Source organism: Scyliorhinus canicula, chromosome 18, assembly GCF_902713615.1.
Source record: "Scyliorhinus canicula chromosome 18, sScyCan1.1, whole genome shotgun sequence".
NCBI lineage: Eukaryota > Metazoa > Chordata > Chondrichthyes > Carcharhiniformes > Scyliorhinidae > Scyliorhinus > Scyliorhinus canicula.
The window spans coordinates 67395271-67415745 of NC_052163.1; the positions used below are offsets into that span (position 1 = coordinate 67395271).

The following is a 20475-nucleotide window of genomic DNA, read 5'->3' on the forward strand; positions in this document are numbered from 1 at the left end:
CCGAATGGCCTCCTTCTGCACTGTAGGTATTCTGTGATTCCAAATGTGAGATGATACATTTTGGTAGGAAGAACATTGAGCGACAATATAAAATAAGGGGTAAACTTCTTAAGGGGGTGCAGGAGCAGATGCATAGATACATAGAACAGTACAGCACAGAACAGGCCCTTCAGCCCTCGATGTTGTGCCGAGCATTGTCCGAAACCAAGATCAAGCTATCCCACTCCCCGTCATTCTGGTGTGCCCCATGTGCCTATGGACGTGGGTGTACAGGTAGCACAGTGGTTAGCACTGTTGATTCACAACACCAGGGACCCCAGTTCGATTCCTGGATTGGGTCACTGTCTGCACATTCTTCCCACAGTTTCCTCCCGCAGTCCAAAGACATGCAGGTTAGGTGGATTGGCCATGCAGAATTGCTCTTAGTGTGCAAAGAAGGTTGGGGCGGGGGGCGGTGTTATTGGGTTATGGGGATGGGGTGGAAGTAGGGGCTTAAGTGGGTCAATACAGACTTGATGGGCCGGGTAGCCTCCTTCTGCACTGTGTGTTTTATTCTCTATGTTCTTCCCATGTCTGCGTGGGTTTCCTCTGGGTGCTCCAGTTTCCTCCCACAACGTCCAGAAAGATGTGCTTCTTAGATGAATTGGACATTCTGAATTCTCCCTCAGTGCACCGGAGCAGGCGTCTGAATGTGGCGACTAGGGGATTTTCACAGGAACTTCATTGCAGTGTTAGTCTAAGCCTACTTGTGACAATAAAGATTATTATTATTCATATTATTATTATGGACTTCAGTAACGCCTTTGACAAGGTCCCTCATGGTAGGCTGGTACAAAAGGTGAAGTCATACGGGATCAGGGGTGAGCTGGCAAGATGGATACAGTACTGGCTAGGTCATAGAAGGCAGAGAGTAGCAATGGAAGGGTGCTTTTCTGATTGGAGGGCTGTGACTAGTGGTGTTCCGTGGGAATCAGTGCTGGGACCTTTGCTGTTTGTAATATATATAAATTATTTGGAGGAAAATGTAACTGGTCTGATTAGTAAGTTTGCGGACGACACAAAGGTTGGTGGAATTGCGGATAGCGATTAGGACTGTCAGAGGATACAGCAGGATTCAGATCGTTTGGAGACTTGAACGGAGAGATGGTAGATGGAGTTTAATCCGGACAAATGTGAGGTAATGCATTTTGGAAGGTCTAATGCAGGTAGGGAATATACAGTGAATGGTAGAACCCTCAAGAGTATTGAACGTCAGAGAAATCTAGGTGCACAGGCCCACAGGTCACCGAAAGTTGCAACACAGGTGGAGAAGGTAGTCAAGAAGGCATACGACATGCTTGTCTTCATTGAGTGTAAAAATTGGCAAGCCATGTTGCAGCTTTATAGAACCGTAGTTAGGCCACACTTGGAATATATGTTCAATTCTGGTCGCCACATTACCAAAAGGATGTGGAGGCTTTGGAGAGGTTGCAGAAGAGATTTACCAGGATTTTACCTGGTATGGAGGGCATTAGCTTTGAGGAGAGGTTGAATAAACTCGGTTTGTTCTCACTGGAACGACGGAGGTTGAGGGGCGACCTGATAGATAGAGGTCTACAAAATTATGAGAGGCATAGACAGAGTGGATAGTCAGAGGCTTTTTCCCAGGATAGAGGGGATAGTAATTGTACTAGGGGGCACAGGGTTAAGGTACGAGGGGCAAGGTTTAGAGGAGATATACGAGGCACGTTTTTTTACACAGAGGGTAGTGGGTGCCTGGAACTCGCTGCTGGAGGAGGTGGTGGAAGCAGGGACGATAGTGATGTTTAAGGGGGATCTTGACAAATACATGAATAGGATGGGAATAGAGGGATACAGATCCAGGAAGTGTAGAAGATTTTAGTTTAGATGGGCAGCATGGTCGGCACAGGCTTGGAGGGCTGAAGGACATGTTCCTATCCTGTACTTTTCTTTGTTCTTTGTATTATATGTGCATAGACCATTGAAGATAGCAGGACAGGTGGGGAGAGCAGTTAATAAAACATATCGTATCCTGGGCTTTATTATTAGGGGCATAGAGTACAAGAGCAAGGAGGATATGCTGAACTTACACACACTAGTTAGACCTCAGCTGGAGTATTATATACAGTTCTGGGTGTCACACTGTAGGAAGGATGTGAACACGTTGGAGAGAGTGCAAAAGACGTTCACAAGAATGTTTCCAGGAAAGAGAAACTTCAGTTATGAGGATAGATTGGAGAGGTTTAGACTGTTATGCTTGGAAAGAAGAAGGCTAAGAGGAGATTCGATAGGGATGTTCAAAATCATGAGCGGGCTGGATGGAATAGATAGGGAGAAATTGTTCCTGCTCATAAAAGAATCAAGAACGAGGGGGCACAGATTTAAATTTGCAAAAGAAGCAACTGTGATGTGAGAATAAATGGTTTCACACAGCGAGTGGTTTGGGTCTGGAATGCACTGTCTGGAAGGTTCAATTGAGGCATTCAAGAGGGCATTAGTTGATATTTGAATAGAAACAATATGCAGGGGTATGGGGAGAAGGCAGGGGATAGACACTAAGCCATAATGCTCATTTGGAGAGTTAGTGCAGACATGATGGCCTGAATGGTCTTCTTCTGCACCATAACAATTCTGTGATTCTATGATGTGAGTAAGGGGAAAAGATTTTTCCAGAGTGGCCAGAGAAAAAAGTGTTTTTGGGAGAGAAATGGGGCTGGAGAGGGATATAAGGAGGTGATCAGAGATGGCTTTACCTGTAAGTGGTTTGATAGGAGTAGCAAAGCTGTGTGAAATGTAAGAGTCAGCAGAGTGGTTCATGGAGTTTATATTAAACTCTTGGTGACATCACGAAAAACTCAATGCCAGTTTCCCACATGTCACTGACAACATTCCACTATAACATGGCATCATGGGCTGGATTCTCCGATTTTCAGGCTATGTTCTGACACCGGCATGGGAATGGTGGCATTTTACGACCGGAAATTCAGCGCAAAATGGCCACTGATCCTCCATTTGGTGGGGGGCTATTAAGCAGGCAGCATAGAGCACCCAGCTCTAGCATGTGCACTGTGGCGGCCTGCAGTGGCTGCACAGTGCAACATGGCGCCGGCCGTGCACAGGCTGGCTGCAAAATAGTGCACCCCCTTTGGCCAGCACACTTTGGAATATTCTTTATTGGGCAGCCCTCTAGGTATTCCAAAGAAACACCTGTGGGAGAGTGCCAAAGTTTTGCTCAAAACATCCTATCTTTATATGGTTTTTAAGGGGCTGTCCCTCACATTCACTTGAGCTTGCCCCCATTACAAAGCATAGCTTGTTTTTGCCATAGTTTCGATACATGATTTACTTGTTATTGCCATAATTTCAATACATGATTTTACAGACTTTGAAGTTATCTATTGGCACATGAGTATATAGCAACTTTAGCAAAACAACAGGTGTTAGCCATAATTGCAAGCAGCTCCCACATTTCATATTCCGTCATCCAGCCATCTTCCTTGTTTCTCAAGGCTATTCGGCTTACAGTCATGAGTCGGCTCACAAATTCAATAATAACTCCCTTATTAGTAACTTTCCACTAATGTGTCCCATTAATTCTGGAGTGTTCTAGCTATTAACCCTTGTTTCATATTCTCACTGTGAAGCAACAGTGATAACCACCGTGCTACCATGTCATCCTTGCTCTTGTGCCACTGTGATCTTGGGATCATAGAATTCCCACAGTGCAGAAGGAGACCATTGAGTCTGCACTGACCCTCTAAAGGAGCACCCTACCTAAGCCCAGCCCTATTTCCATAACCCCACCTACCCTTTGGAGCAATTTTAGCATGGCCAATCCACCTAACCTGCGCATCTTTGGGCTGAGAGCGGAAACTGGAGCACCCGGAGGAAGCAATCGCAGACACGGGGAGAAAGTACAGACTCCGCACACAGTTGCTCAACCAGTGGTTGCCATGGCTGAAGCTCGAAGATACTGTCGGTAAAACCTCTCTCTGCCTCACTTTCTTCATTTCTGATACCTCCTTAAAACCTACCCTCTTTGACAAAGCTTTTGGTCACCTGACCTAACACCTCCTTTTGTGACACAGGGTCATATTTTGTTATATAATGAGCGGTAAAGCACTTGAGGGCATTGTGTCGTCTTAAAGTCGCCATATAGGGCAGCACGGTGGCACAGTGGTTAGTATTGCTGCCTACGGCGTTGAGGACCCGAGTTCGAATCCTGGCACTGGGTCACTGTCCGTGTGGAGTTTGCTCATTCGCCCCGTGTCTGTGTGGGTTTCAACCCCATAACACAAAGATGTGCAGGGTAGGTGGATTGGCCACTCTAAAATTGGAAAAAATAATTGGGTACTCTAGATTTATAAAACGGAAAATAAAAAGTCGCCATATAAATATAAGTTGTGGCCGTTGTACAAAGTGAGGACTGATTTAAAAGGTGACAACGTTGTTTTGTTCTTTCTCTCTCTGGACGGGAATTAGGCAATAGGCAATGTTCTGCTGTTTCAGGGTAAGTATTGATGGAAGGGTTAATAATCATTGCGGGAGTTGCAAGTTGCTGCTGACTTTGCTAGGTGGCAGTGAGGAGCTGGGAGGCCAGGAGTGGAGGTTCTGGTGAGTTCTTGTTTCCGAGTTGGAAAGATCCCCCCCCCTCTCGGGATTGACTGTGGAGGATGGAAATGAGTCACTGAGAGATGCAGTCCCTGGGCTGAGAGCTGCCACGTCGGAGGCTGGGCGGGAGCAGTTAGCGCATCAACGCCTGCATCCAGGTACATCCAACAAGGTCAGGACCAAGACTGGTCCAGGAGCAGAACATCCCCTCCGACAGAGAGCGGGAGCTGTGCCCCCTCCCGCAACATCCCCGAGCAGGACCACAGCAAGACGCAACACCTCCATCCAGCAACACCCAGTGACTACTGCAGCCGCCTCCCAATGATCAGCAACAACCACAGTATGGACGACTTCGAGAGTGAGGAGGATAAACCCTGGTACGATCAGCAAGACTTGGAACAAGGTGAGTGAGCCAGGGGAGGGGAAGGAGAGATGGAGGAGGAATGACAGAAAGATAGAGAGGAGGATTAGAAAGGATGAAGGAAAGAATAAGATGGGGGGGATGGGGATTGGGGGCAAATAATTAAAGGGCAGGGTATCAGAACATAAGTAGGAAGATAGAGTGTGAGATATAAGGGTGAGGTAAAACTAAAGATGGATGAAAGGGGAATGAGAGAAGGGACAAAGAGAGGAATAGAGAGAGAGAATTTCAAACTGTCATCAGCTTCACCTTTTTGTTTTTGCAAATTGATTTTCAGCTTCTTGAACAAAAGTGTCTGAAGCTGCCTTGTATATTGAGGTGTTTGTGTCTGGAACTGCACATTGTGAATGTCGTGTGAAATAAAGGAATAAACATCCAGACAGTAAGTGTAAGATGGAGGACTGTTGGAGAGAAAAGGGGAAAGGAGCAATGTGTGAGAGAGAGAGAGACTGTGGAGGGAAGGAGGGACTTGAATATATGGAGAGAGCAAGTGAAGAAGAGAAAACTGGCAAGATATGTTAACAGGAGATGGAAATGACTCCACAAAATGCACTCATGCCAGGGGAGAAGATTGATTGTAAATATTCAAGGGGGGGGGGGGGTGTAGAGGACCGACAAAGAAAAATTAAACATTAAATAGTCATGGCAAAGATTATAAGAGCAGGCAAGTTATGATGGAGCTGTATAGGACTTTGGTTAGGTCTTAGCTGGAGAATTGTGTGCAGTTCTGGTCGCCGCACTGTGGGAAAGATGTGATTGCAGTAGAGAGGAGATTCACCGTGATGTTGCTTGGGATGGAACATTTTAGCTATGAAGAGAGGCTGGATAAGCTCAGGTTGTTTTCTTTGGAGCAGAGAAGGCGGAGAGGGGACTTGATTGAGGCATATAAGATTATGAGGGGCATGGACAGGGTGGATATTTAGAAGATTTAGAACAGTACAGCACAGAACAGGCCCTTCGGCCCTCGATGTTGTGCCGAGCAATGATCACCCTACTCAACTCACGTATCCACCCTATACCCGTAACCCAACAACTCCCCCTTAACCTTACTTTTTAGGACACTACGGGCAATTTAGCATGGCCAATCCACCTAACCCGCACATCTTTGGACTGTGGGAGGAAACCGGAGCACCCGGAGGAAACCCACGCACACACGGGGAGGACGTGCAGACTCCGCACAGACAGTGACCCAGCCGGGAACCGAACCTGGGACCCTGGAGCTGTGAAGCATTGATGCTAACCACCATGCTACCGTGCTGCCCCGGAATACTATAAAGTAGTCGTTCCCCTTAGTTGAACGGTGAATGACAAAGGGACATCATTTTAAGGTGAAAAGCTGAAGATTTAGAGGGGATGTGAGGAATATAAAATTTCACCCAGAGGAAGAATGTGGAATGCGCTGCCTGGGAGGGCAGTTGAGGCAGGAAACCTCACAATCTTTAAACAGTACTTGGATGAGTACTTGAAATGTCATCACATTCAAGGCTATAGGCCAACTGCTGGGAAGTGGAATTAGTGTAGATTTAGTGTCTTTTTTTGTGTTGGTGCAGGTTTGGTGGGCCAAAGGACTTCTTCTGTACTGCATGATTCTATGATTTGGTCAGAGGGAAGAGAGTGGGGGGGCACGGTGGTTAGCACAGTTGCCTCACAGCGCCAGGGATCCAGGTTCGATTCTCGGGTGACTGTGTGGAGTGTGCACGTTCTCCCCATGTCTGCGTGGGTTTCCTCCGGGTTTCCTCCCACAAAGATGTGCAGGTTAGGTGGATTGGCCACGCTAATTTGTCCAGGTTAGGTGGGGTTATGGAAATAGGGTGGTGCAGACTCGATGGGCCGAATAGCCTCCTTCTGTACAGAAGGGATTCTGTGATTCTGCCATCTTTGATACCTTGGTTGAACAATTCCTGTCAGTGAGCCCACCTCTACACTCCTGTTAAATGAAACATGCAGAGTTGGGATAAAAGCATGTATCACGATAAAGCTGTGATAATAGGAACAGTAGTCTGCCCACCACGAACTGAAACCCAATTTCTCACTACTATATGAGTGGCACGGTAGCACAATGGTTAGTACTGTTGCTTCACAGCACCAGGATCCCAGTATCGATTCCTAGCTTGGGTCACTGTCTGTGCGGATTCTGCATGTTCTCCCTGTGTCTGCGTGGGTTTTCTCCGGGGGCTTGTGGGATTTCCTCCCACAAATCCCGAAAGACGTGCTTGTTAGGTGAATTGGGAAATTCTGAATTCTCCCTCAGTGTACCCGAACTGGCGCCGGAGTCTGGCGACTAGAGGTTTTCACAGTAGCCTCATTGTGACATTAATAATGATTATTATATTATTATAAATTGCAAGCCTGGAATGGTAAATTACAGCTTGAGATTGTGTTTCTGTTTTGCATTAGATGTTTGCAGCTAGTGGGTTAGGACATGAATATTCTAATTAAATCAGTGAGTGTCTTGTCATTTAGTTACTATGTTGTGTCTGGCAACTTCCTGTGCAATTCCTATCTATACTCTTGCATGGTGGAAATTGCTGTGTGTTGGAAATCGCACAGCTTGGCTGTTTTTTAAAAAATTCTCATGTTTTAAGGACAGTCCACATTCAGACATGGAACAAATATGACCCAATGGCCTGCAGCACACTCCCTGCACCAGGTTCAATCATATGACAGCAAACTCTTTAAGTAGATCAAGCATACTTGACCTTCACAATCTAGTTATTCATGTCAGGGCAGATTTATACAGAGCACAGGAGCTTTATTTACAATTCAGCAGCTCCTCAACGTACAAGGAGCTTTTTGAAGAGTCCTGGCATATCTGTGGGGAGAAGGGGGATTGTGACTGAAATATTCATGTTGTGTCCACTTAAACTGTGACACAGATGGTAATACAATTCAACACTTTGTCATTCCACAAACTTGGGACTATAGTGATCTTACTATTTAGAAAAAACAAACTGGGATATAATACTGTTGGGGACTGGTCTGTCACAATATTATATTGGAATACAGTACTGTTGGGGACACGTCTATCCCAGGGGTACAGCACTGGTGGGTACAGGTCTGCCACTGTATAACACTGGAATACAGTACTGGTCGGTACAGGTCTGTCACTAATAATAATTATAATCTTTATTAGTGTCACAAGTAGGCTTACATTAACACTGCAATGAAGTTACTGTGAAAATCACCTAGTCGCCACAATACAGTGCCTGTTCGGGTACACCGAGGGAGAATTCAGAATATCCAATTCACCTAACAGCATGTCCTTCGGGACTTGTGGGAGGAAACTGGAGCACCCGGAGGAAGCCCACGCAGACGTGGAGAGAACAGACAGTGACCAAACCAGGAAACAGACCCGGGTCCCTGGCGCTGTGAAGCAACAGTGCTACCCACTGTGCTACCATGCTGGCCATAGAACACTGGGGTACAGTACTGGTGGGGACAGTTCGGTCACAGTTTAACACTGGGATACAGTACTGGTGGGTACCAGTCTGTCACTGTAGAACACTGGGTTACAGTTCCTGGTGGGTACAGGTCTGTTACTATCTCACGGGTACAGCACTGGTGGGGACAGGTCTGTCACTGTATAACACTGGGGTACAGTACTAGTGGGTACAGGTTTGTCACTGTATCTCATGGGTATTGTACTAGTGGGGACTATTATGAAGGCAAAATACTGCAGATGCTGGAAGTTTGGAATGAAAACAAAAAATGCTGGAAAAACGTGAGGGTCTGGCAGCATCTATGGAGAGAGAAACAGAGTTAATGTTTCGAGTCTGTATGATTTCTTCAGAGCTGGAGTGAGGTAGAAATCTGAAGGGTATTATTGTATAAGAGGGGGTGGAGCAGCTGGAGCAGAAACTCAGTGAGGGATAGGTGGGTGTTCAGGAGAGATTTGACAAAGGTGCCATGGACAGAAGACAAACGGAGTGTTAATGATAGTGTTGAAGACTAAAGATGGTGCTAATAGTGGAATAAAGGTCAGATAGCAGAATGTGTTTTAGTAGTAGTACATGGGTCAGCAATCCCTGAAAGCAAAATATAAGAACAAGATACAGACTGACTGGGGGTGGGGAGGTGTTGGATTATCAAAATGGAGGAGGGTGTTCGTGGTCTGAAGTTGTTGAACTCCGTGTTAAGTCCGGAAGACTGTGGACGATGAACAGCTGTTCCCCAGATTGCGTTGGGCTTCACTGTGTTGGGTGTCACAGTGGTTCGCATTCTACCTCACAGCGTCAGGGACATGGGTTTGATTCCGGTCTTGGGTGCCTGTGTGGAGTTTGTACTTTCCTCCCACAGCTCCAGGGCAACATAGAATGCTGTTTTGGAGGGTTAGTGCAGACTCGGAATCATTGATGAGATGCTGCAATGGGAGACTCTCCCTGGATGGTTAAGATTCAGATGGGCAAGGAACGGCATGTGGTGCAGTGATTAGCACTGGGACTGCAGCGCTGAGGACCTGGGTTCGAATCCTGGCCCTGGGTCACTGTCCATGTGGAGTTTAGACATTCTCCCCATGTTTGCGTGGGTTTCACCCCCACAACCCTAAGATGTGCAAGGTAGGTGGATTGGCCCCTTAATTGGAAAATAAATAAATAAAATAATTGGGTACTCTAAATTTATTTTTTTTAAAGATTCAGATGGGCTCATCCAGATTCTGTAGGTTTCATAGAATCCCTACAGTGCAGAAGGAGGTTTTTTGGCCTATTGAGTCTGCACTGACCCTCCAAAAGAACATTCTACCTTGCCCTAGTCCCCCATCCTATCCCCATGACCATACCTAACCTGTATATCTTTGTACGGTGGGAGGAAATTCGAGCACCTGGAGGAAATCCACGTAGATAAGGGGAGAATGTCTGTATGGAGTTTGCACAATCACCCAAGGCCGGAATCGAACCCGGGTCCCTAGCGCTGTGAGGCAAGCTCCAACTTCTCATATTCCCTCAGCAGAATCTCTTTTCTGGTCCTCCATATATCGTTGGTACTTATGTGAACCCCAACAACTGGATCCTTCCCCTCCCATTCCAGGTTCCTCTCCAGCCCTGAGGTGATGTCTTTAACCTTGGCACTGGTTAGGACTCCCATTCTCAGCTGCAAACAACAGTGTCTATCCCACTGACTATACTGTTCCATATTATTACACTCCCATTTACTCTCCCCACTCGAATGGCTCCCTGTACCACAGTGCTGTGGTCAGTTTGCTCATTCGCCCTGTAGTCCCTGCCCTCGTCCACATAAGAACCTTGAACCTTGTGGGCTGATTGCAAGGACTGTAGCTCCTCTATTGCAACTTTTTGGATTCCCACACTTGCCTCACTTGTTGTCAAATCCTCCAGTCACTGATTGTAAACCAGATCTGAAGTGCCGAGGCTAAGGGCTGTGACTGCCACTGCAACAATGTGTCTAGGTAACCTTCCCCCTCCCTCCTGTATCGCAGTGACCAAATGTCAGGACCAGCTCTGAACTAAAGTTCCTCACGCTGCAGACATTTGCTGTATATGTGGCTGCTGTGAATCACACTGGTGTCCATCACCTCCCACTGCTACAGATACAACGCATCATCTGCCTTGCCATCTCTGTTGTATTTACTTAATTAAATTGGATTTCAGTTTTGAAATATTACTCATCGATTAGCAGCTTTATAAAGCCCTGGTTAGACCACACTTGGAATATTGTGTCCAGTTGTGGTCACCTCATTATAGGAAGTTTGTGGATGCTTTGGAGAGGGCACAGAGGAGATTTACGAGGATGCTGCCTGGACTGGAGGGTATGTCTTATGAAGAAAGGTTGAGGGAGCTGGGCTTTTCTCACTGGAGCGAAGAAGGAAGCGAGGTGACTTGTTTGAGGTGTACAAGGTGATGAGAGGCATGAATAGAGAGGATAGCCAGACTTTTCCCCAGGGCGGAAATGGCTGTCACGAGGGGACATAATTTTCAGGTGATTGGAGGAAGGTATAGGGGAGATGTCAGAGGTCGGTTCTTTACACAGAGAGTGGTGGGTGTGTGGAATGCACTGCCAGGGGAGGTGGTGGGGTCAGAGTCATTAGGGACATTTAAGCGACTCTTGGACAGGCACATGGACAGCAGTAAATTGAAGGGGTGTAGGTTAGGTTAAGCTTGGATTAGGATAAGTGGTCGGCACAACATCGTGGGCTCAAGGGCCTGTACTGTGCTGTACTGTTCTATGTTCTATGATTAGAAGAGTGAGGAGGGATTTTATAGAAACATAAAATTATGAGGGGAGTAGATAAGATCGAAACAGGGAAGTTGTTTCCACTGGTGGGTGAAACTAGAACTAGGGGGTATGCCCTCAAAATAAGGGGGAGCAGATTTAGGACTGAGTTGAGGAGGAACTTCTTCACGCAAAGGGTCGTGAATCTGTGGAATTCCCTGCCCCCTTGTGAATGTTTTTAAGGCAAAGTTTTATAGATTTTTGATCAGGAAAGGAATTAAGGTTATGGTGAGCAGGCAGGTAAGTGGAGCTGAGTCCCCAAAACGATTAGCCATGATGTTATTGAATGGTGGAACAGGCTCGAGGGGCCAGATGACCTACTCCTGCTCCTAGTTCTTATGTTCCTAGGATTATTTGTAATTATATCGAGTTGTTTAACTAGCTAAGCTATAACTGGGTGGCACAGTGGTTAGCTGTGCTGCCTCACAACACCAGGGACCCAGGTTCGATTCCGACCTTGGGTGACTGTGTGGGGTTTGCAGGGTCTGCGTGGGTTTCCTCCGGGTGCTCCAGTTCCCTCCCACAGTCCAATGATGTGCAGGCTAGGTGGATTGGCCATGATAAATTGTCCCTTAGTGTCAAAAGATGTGTAGGTTAGGTGAGGTTACAGAGATAGGGCGAGGGGGTGGGACTAGGCCGGGTGCTCTTTCGGAGGGTTGGTGCAGACCCGATGGGCCGAATGGTCTCCAGCATTGTAGTGATTCTATGATTCTATAATACAGTACTTGCATCTCCATGGGGAAGCCTTGTGGTGAGTGAGTAGTGTCCCTACCTCTCAGTCAGAAGCTCTGGGTTTGAATCCCACCCTAGGACTTGATAACCAAGGAAGCTGTGCCAAAAGAATGCGGCAAACATATTGGGCATCATTCTGCAAATCCTTCCAACAGGCCGAAGGCAGGCAGTGGGAGTAGGAGAGATTCCTGAAAAGTCACGTGATGGAAAGAGTGTTAGAGCCTCTCCCATTACTATCCAGAGCTCCAGGCTACAGCATGTGTGGAAAAATGGATTTTGCCTCAGCAACGCTTAGTCCCTGAGTGAACTGTAATAAACCACAACCATTTGTATCTCCTGGTACAATTTAAATTGCTGTCCCAGTTTAGAGAATCAAAACCTTAAAACTAGTCACCCAGCAATGCCTCTGGATGTCAGCTCTTGGGTCTCACTGTCTCTCCCTCCCTTTCTCAGTTCGCTCCTTGTTCGGTAAAAGACCAGAACAGCAACTCTTCCCTCACAACACCAAATTCCCCAATTTTTAAAAATATTTTTTATTCTCTTTTTTCACATTTTCTCCCAAATTTACACCCAACAATAAACAATAATCGGTAACAAATGTAATGTCAATCCCAATCTCAATACCAACGATCCCATCCTCCCACCAAACCCCAAACATTAGCCCGCATGTTCACATAAACAAATGACAAAGAGGAATCGGGAATCACCCACAGTCACCATTAACCCCCTCCCACCAACCCACCCACCCCCCCCCTTTCCCCCTGAGGTTCGATGTGATCCAATTCTCGAAAGTGCATAATAACGCCCATGAATTGTAGAACCCAACCATCCTTCCCCTCCGTTCAAATTTGATCTTTTCAAGCATCAAGAATTCCAGCAGGTCCCCCCTCCACGCCGGGTCACAGGGTGGAGAGGCTAATCTCCACCCTAATAGGATCCGCCTATGGGCGATCAACATCTGCCTCCATGCCCGTTTCCAACCCCAGCTGGTCCGACACCCCGAAATGGCCTCCCGAGGGCCCGGGTGCAGTTTCACGTGCACCACTTTAGAGATTACCCTAAAAACCTCCTTCCAGTAATCCTCCAGCTTTGGACAGGACCAAAGCATATGAACATGGTTCAAATTCCCCAATTTAAGTAAGTACTTTGTTTAACAGTACTCAGAGTATCTGAGGGATGGTTGTGCGTATTTACAAATTGATAAGTAATTCCTCTACAAATGAATTTAATGGTATTTATTGATTTAAAAGGAAATTGGCAACAATAATATCTATAATGAAAAATAACTCTCTACATACGCTGGAGAATTCACACCCTATAGTTCTCGATAAGAAATCTTACGACACCAGGTTAAAGTCCAACATGTTTGTTTCAAACACTAGCTTTAGGAGCACTGCTCCTTCCTCAGATGAATGAAGGAGCAGTGCTTCGAAAGCTAGTGTTTGAAACAAACATGTTGGACTTTAACCTGGTGTTGTAAGACTTCTTACTGTGCTCACCCCAGTCCAACGCCGGGATCTCCACATTATAGTTCTCAAGCTCACGTACCAAGCCTTGGCAGATTCTGTTCTAACGCCGCTCTTTATACATTTCTCTCTTTCTCTCTCTCGTGTGAATTTGTACCTTTTCAAAGGATTACTTCACCTTGTTTTTCACAGAATGAATTTCAGTTTTAGCAAGAGTTGTCAATTTATTCGACTGGAGACAGGGGGAACCCAATGTTCCTGTTGGGTGAAGTATCACAAACCTTGTTGTCGGTGTGTCCTTTGAAAAGTTAACCCCGGAGAGAACAGCTGAAATATCTGCGGGGTTAGGACATGGGAACCTGTGTCGCACAATATGTAGCAATTTGAATTCTCTGTCCAGCCACTTTTAATTCCCACTGAACATTGTGACAGGGCAAAAGGAATTAATCCTTTCCTTAAAACGAACATTTTCACCTCCGGGTCAGTAGATCGTGGATTCAAGCCCCAGTCCAAAGACCCATGATAGAGGAGAGAATGCTGTGCCACTTGTAAAAAATTAAAAGGAAGCAAAATCTCCTGCCTCTCAGGTGCATGTAAACATCCCATAGCACTATTTAAAGGACTGTGGGGAGTGGGAGATCTTCTTGGAGTCCTGGTCAGTATTAATCTCTCAACCAACATCATTAAAATGGATTATCAGGTCATATTGCAATCTGTGATGCTAATTGGCTACTGTGTTTACTGTATTAGAACAATGGCCATGCATCAAAATTCTTGAATGTACTTTTTAAAATAATTTAAAGTGCCCAATTTTCTTCCTCCAATTAAGGGGCAATTTAGCATGACCATTCCACCTACCTTGCACACCTTTAGGTTGTGGGAGTGACACCCACGTAGACACGGGGATAACAGTGACTCGGAGTCGGGATCGAACCCGAGGCCTTGGTGCCGTGAGGCAGCAATGCTAACCACTGCGCCACCGTGCCATCCCGTACTTGAATGTATTGAATGTATCACTGGACCTTGCGGTTGTGAAAGGTACTATATAAATGCAAGTTTTTCTTTCTTTGTGCTTGTAACTATATTGTGTTTCTTGTAGATCTGCACTTAGCAGCAGAGTTAGGGAAAACACTTCTCGAACGCAATAAAGAACTGGAAGACTCGCTACAGCAGATGTACGCAACCAATCAGGAGCAGGTCCAGGAGATAGAGGTAAATTCCATTCACGGTGCAGCAAGACATTGGCCATTGAGACCAGTTGCTGTGATTCATCTGAGATCTGTGATGAGTTAATGGATCTGATCTGATCCCAGCCGAAATGACCTGTAGTTAGCTTCAGCGTTCCAGGACGGTGGGGCAAGGGATGATGGAGTGGGGGTGGGGTTGGGAGGAGAGAGAGACAGAGACAGAGGGGTCAGACAACCACGTGCGTGCGTGCGTGCGTGTGTGTGCGATCACCGAAGGCGAGCGGCAGGTGGTCATAGTGCTCACCGCCTGCACCCCGCATGCGTTTGGGGTGATTAGGAGCCTTACATACCCAGCTGCGCCGGACACCAAAACATTTGATGAACTTCTGAACTTAGTGGGGCAATATTTTAACCCAACCCCGTCCACGATAGTCCAACGTTACCGGTTTAATACCGCTGAGAGGACCCCAGGAGAATCCCTTGCCAACTTTCTATCTGTCCATGTCTCCGAAATGGCCACAACATCGAAGTTCCAAGTACTAACCCATGCTGCATGTTTACCCACTTTATTCCGGATGCTCCTGGGGTTGAAGTAGACACACTTTGAACCACCTTCTTGCCTGCCGGTACACTCCTGCAACCTTGAAACCTTGCTCATGACCTCACTACTCTCAACCTCCTATACACTGGAGCTACAATTCAGGTTCCCATGCCCCTGCTCAATTAGTTTAAACCCTCCCGAAGAGCATTTGCAAATCCCCCCCCCCCCCCCCCCCCCCCCCCCCCCCAGCCCCCCAGGATATTGGTACTCCTCTGGTTCAGGTGTAGACCATCCCATTTGCAGAGGTCCCACCTACCCCAGAATGAGTCCCAATTATCCAGGTATCTGAATCCCTCCCTCGTCACCATCCCTGTAGCCTGTAGCTCTCTCCCTATTCCTCGTCTCGTTAGCAGTGGCACGGGTAACAACCCAGAGATAATAACTCTGTTTGTTCTAGCTCTAAGTTTCTACCCTAGCTCCCTGAATTCCTGCCTTACATCCCCATCCCTTTTCCTACCTATGTCGTTGGTGCCTATGTGGACAACAACTTCGGGCTGCTCCCCCTCCCCCTTAAGGATCCCGAAAACACGATCCGAGACATCACGGACCCTGGCACCTGGGAGGCACCACACCAACCACGAGTCTCTCTCATTCTCACAGAATCTCCTATCTGTCCCACTAACTATGGAGTCCCCAATGGCTAATGCTGTACTCCGCTCCCGAATTCCCTTCTGAGCAAAGGAACAGACTCTGTGCCAAAGACCTGTACCCCATGGCTTACCCCTGGTAAGTCCCCCCCCCCCCCCCCCCGCCCCCCCCACACCAGTATCCAAAGCGGTATACTTGTTACTAAGGGCAACGACCACATGGGATCCCTGTACTGACTGCTTCCTCACAGCCTCCCTCACCGTCACCCATCTATCTTCATTCTTCGGAGTAACTACATTCCTGAAGCTTCTATATATGACCACCTCTGCCTCCCGAATGATCTGAAGTTCATCCAGCTCCAGCTCCAGTTCTCTAACGTGGTTTTTGAGGAGCTGGAGATGGGTGCACTTCCCACAGGTGAAATCAGTAGGGACACTGACAGTGTCCCTTACCTCAAACACACTTGGAGTATAGTGTTCAATTCTAGTCGCCACACTACCAGAAGGATGTGGAGGCTTTAGAGAGGGTAAAGAGGGCAGAAGCGATTTAGCAGGATGTTGCATGGTATGGAGGGCATTAGCAATGAGCAACGGTTGAATAAACTCGGTTTGTTCTCACTGGAACGACGGAGGTTGAGGGGCGACCTGATAAAGGTCTACAAAATTATGAGGGACATAGACAGAGTGGATAGTCAGAGGCTTTTCCCCAAGGTAGAGGGGTCAATTACTAGGGGGCATAGGTTTAAGATGTGAGGGGCAAGGTTTAGAGGAGATGTACGAGGCAAGTTTTTTACACAGAGGGTAGTGGGTGCCGTGGAACTTGTTGCCGAAGGAGGTGGTGTAAGCAGGGACGATAGTGACATTTAAGGGGCATCTTGACAAATACGTGAATAGGATGGGAATAGAGGGATACGGACCCTGGAAGTGTAGAAGATTTTAGTTTAGACGGGCAGCATGGTTGTCACGGGCTTGGAGGGCCGAAGGGCCTGTTCCTGTGCTGTACTTTTCTTTGTTCTTTGTTCTATTCCGCAGGAGGAACATTGCACTGCCTTCCCTGTCGTCCCCTTTAGGTAACTTGCAGATAAAACAAGAGAAAGAAAGACAGAGCTTAAATGTGAGCCCCTTCTTCCCCAGCAATTATAGACCTTCCTGTGCATCCTCTTTAATACTTAATGGCTCCACTTCAGAATGTGAATTTTCAGTCTCTCAATTCTTTCCTGTCGCTCATCCTCTGCATCCTTTCCCTGCACACTCACACCTGTTGTGGGGAACAGAGAGTACAGTATTCTAAATCTGCTCTCGCACGTACATTGTAAAGTGTCGACATGCTTAATATCTGATTGTTGGACTTTCCAGTCCGCCGGTCTATTTTTGTCCATGTATTGTTTACTCTAGTCTGAAGTGGACTGAGAGAAAAGCACTTATTGTTTGTTTACATTTCCCTGCTGACATGGTGTGCTTTCCACGTGTCGCCTGTCTGGCAGGGTGGATAACCAATTGAAATAATCTTTTTTTATCTTTACTACCCCTCTATCTTAATCTTGTCACTTTTCCATCGTGTCTGTGTCCAACAATCATTAATGGAGATGATAAAGACCAGGGTTCCAAAGGTTGACTTCCTGCAACTGTCTTCAGCCACTCCTTCCTCCAGCCTGACAGACTCCCTGACTCTTGTCCAACTGGGGATCAATTCAACCCCGGCCAATTCTCCCCCATTCACTCTCCCCTCCCCATCCCCATGACCAACTGAAGCTCAACTCAGCCCCTCCTCCAGCTCCACCCCCCCCCCCCCACCCACCCATGACGCAAAAAGATTTTTAAAAACAATCTTTTTTAATGTCCTGATGCCTTCTTTCTGCAGGGTCGCACACTGCAGTGTCCTGGTGATTGATCTTTGATTCCTGGAGACTGCAGGCCAGTCCCAGATGGAGGACAAACCCTGGTTATCTCCATCATCTGTACTATGTATTAATATTTCACATAATTTTGCAAATCTATCCTTGTTTTAATTCATTCTGGGGATGTGGGTGTTGCTGACAAAGTCAGCATTTGTCCTTGTTGCTCCAGAGAAAGTACAGGTGAGCTACCTAGAATCAAAATAATTATAGGATAGAAGGAGACCATTCAACCCATCGTGTTTGTGCTGGATCTCGAGAAGAGCCATTCAATCCCACTCCACTTGTCTTTCCCCGTAACCTGACAAATTTTTCTCCAGATAATTCTCCAATCTCCTTTTGAAAGCCTTGATTGAAGTTGCCTCCCCCACATTCCTGAGCAACATCCTCCGGATCCTAACCGCTTGCGATGTAAAAGTAAAGTGTTTCCATATGTCATCATTGCTTCTTTTGCAATCAGCTTGAATTGGTATTTTCTGGGTTCTCAGTCCTCCCACAGACGGAAGCTATTTCTCCCTGACCAAGTACTCTCTGCCTCTGTTTATAAATCACACAATCGTGTGTGACTTATTCACCACTTTCTCAACCTGCGTTACCAGCCAATGACATTTGCCTCCAGGTTGCTCTGCTCCTACACCCATTTAAATGTATCATTTCACATTCTCTGCATGAACTCTGCCATGTCTCTGCCCATTCCACCAGCAATGTCCTCTTAACGTTTATCACTATCCTCCTCATACTTCACAATCCTTCCCGGTTTTGTGTCATCTGCACATTTTAAGTGTGTCTAAGCCAAGCAAATCTAGAACTGCAGCAACCCATGTGGTGAAGATGATTGTACAGAGGAAGCTGCAGGATCTTTATCCAGCCTCGATGAAGGACCAATGATATAGGTTCAATTTAGCATGATGTGCAACTTGGAGGTGATAAGGGTTTCCATGCACCTGCTTTACTCTGTATCCAACCTGTGCTCTACCTGTCCTGGGAATGTTTCATTGGGACAGTGTAGAGGGAGCTTTACTCTGTATCTAACCCCATGCTCTACCTGTCCTTGGAATGTTTGATTAGGACAGTGTAGAGGGAGCTTTACTCTGTATCTAACCCCATGCTCTACCTGTCCTGGGAATGTTTGATTGGGACAGTGTAGAGGGAGCTTTACTCTGTATCTAATCCCATGCTCTACCTGTCCTGGGAATGTTTGATTGGGACAGTGTAGAGGGAGCTTTACTCTGTATCTAATCCCATGCTCTACCTGTCCTGGGAATGTTTGATTAGGACAGTGTAGAGGGAGCTTTATTCTGTATCTAACCCTGTACTCTACCTGTCCTGGGATTTTTTGATGAGAACAGTGTACAAAGAACAAAGAAACGTACAGCACAGGACAGACCCTCCAAGCCTGCATCGGCCATGCTGCCTGGGTAACCTAAAACCTTTTATACTTCCGGGATCCGTATCCCTCTATTCCCAGCCTATTTATGTATTTGTCAAGACGCCCCTTAAGTGTCAGTATTATACCTGCTTCCACCACCACCAGGCACCCACTGCCCTCTGTGTAAAAAAAAAAAATACTTGCCTTGCACATCTCCTCTAAATTCTGCCCCTCGCACCTTAAACCTAGTAATTGTCTCTTCAACCCTTGGAAATAGCTTCGGACTATCCACTCTGCCTAATTTTGTAGACTTCTATCAGGTCGCCCCCTCAACCTCCTTCGTTCCAGTGAGAACAAACCGAGTTTATTCAACCTCTCCTCATAGCTAATGCCCTCCATACCAGGCAACATCCTGATAATCCTCTTCCATACCCTCTCCAAGGTCTCCACATTCTTCTGGTAGTGTGGCGACCAGAATTGAACTATATTCCAAGTATGGCCCAACTAAGGTTCTATACAACTGCATCATGGTTTGCCACTTCTCCGCCAAGTCTCCAGCCAATCTATATCCTGTTGTATCTCTGACAGCCCTCGTCGCTATCCGCAATTCTACCAACCTTTGGGTCGTTCGCAAACTTACTGACAGACCAGTTACATTTTCCTCCAAACCATTTATATATATTACAAACAGCAAAGGTCCCAGCACTGATTCCTGAGGAAAACCCTCCATTCAGAAAAGTGCCCTGTCACTGCTACCTTCTGACTTCTGTGACCGAGCTAGTTCTGTATCCATCTTGTCAGCTCACCTTTGATCCTGTGAGACTTCACCTTCAGTGCCAGTTTGCCATGAGGGACCTTGTAAAAGGCCTTACTGAAGTCCATGTAGATAACATCCACTGTCCTACCTTCATCAATCATCTTCGTCACTTCCTTGAAAAACTCGATCAAGTTAGTGAGACACGACCTCCCTTCACAAAACCACACTGTCTCTCGCTAATTACGTCTATTTGCTTCCAAATGGGAGTAAATCCTGTCTCAAAGAATCCTCTCCAATATATTTCCCTACCATTGACGTAAGGCTCACTGGCCTGTAATTTCCTGGGTTATCCTTGCTACCCTTATTAAACAAAGGAACAACATTACTATTCTCCAGTCCTCTGGAACCTCACTAGTAGCCAGTGAGGTACAAAGATTTCTGTCAAGGCCCCAGCAATTTCCTCCCTTGCCTCCTTCAGTATTCTGGGGTAGGCCCCGGGGACTTATCTCCCTTAATGTTTTTCAAAACACCCAAAACCTCTTATTTTTTGATCTCAATGTGACTCAGGCTATCGACACACCCTTTCCCAGAGTTATCATCCACCAACTCCTTCTCTTTGGT

The 20475-nt window shown here is 46.6% G+C and overlaps 1 protein-coding gene across 1 annotated transcript in view; it reads left to right on the forward strand.

Annotated features, from left to right (window-relative positions):
• The first annotated feature begins 4932 nt into the window (after window positions 1-4932).
• cdr2l (cerebellar degeneration-related protein 2-like) overlaps window positions 4933-20475 on the forward strand; it is a 61951-nt gene continuing 46408 nt past the window's right edge. The window contains exons 1-2 of the mRNA XM_038777434.1: window positions 4933-5014; window positions 14558-14670. Of these exons, the coding sequence (XP_038633362.1) occupies window positions 4933-5014; window positions 14558-14670 (195 nt within the window). The remainder of the gene's footprint in view (window positions 5015-14557; window positions 14671-20475) is intronic.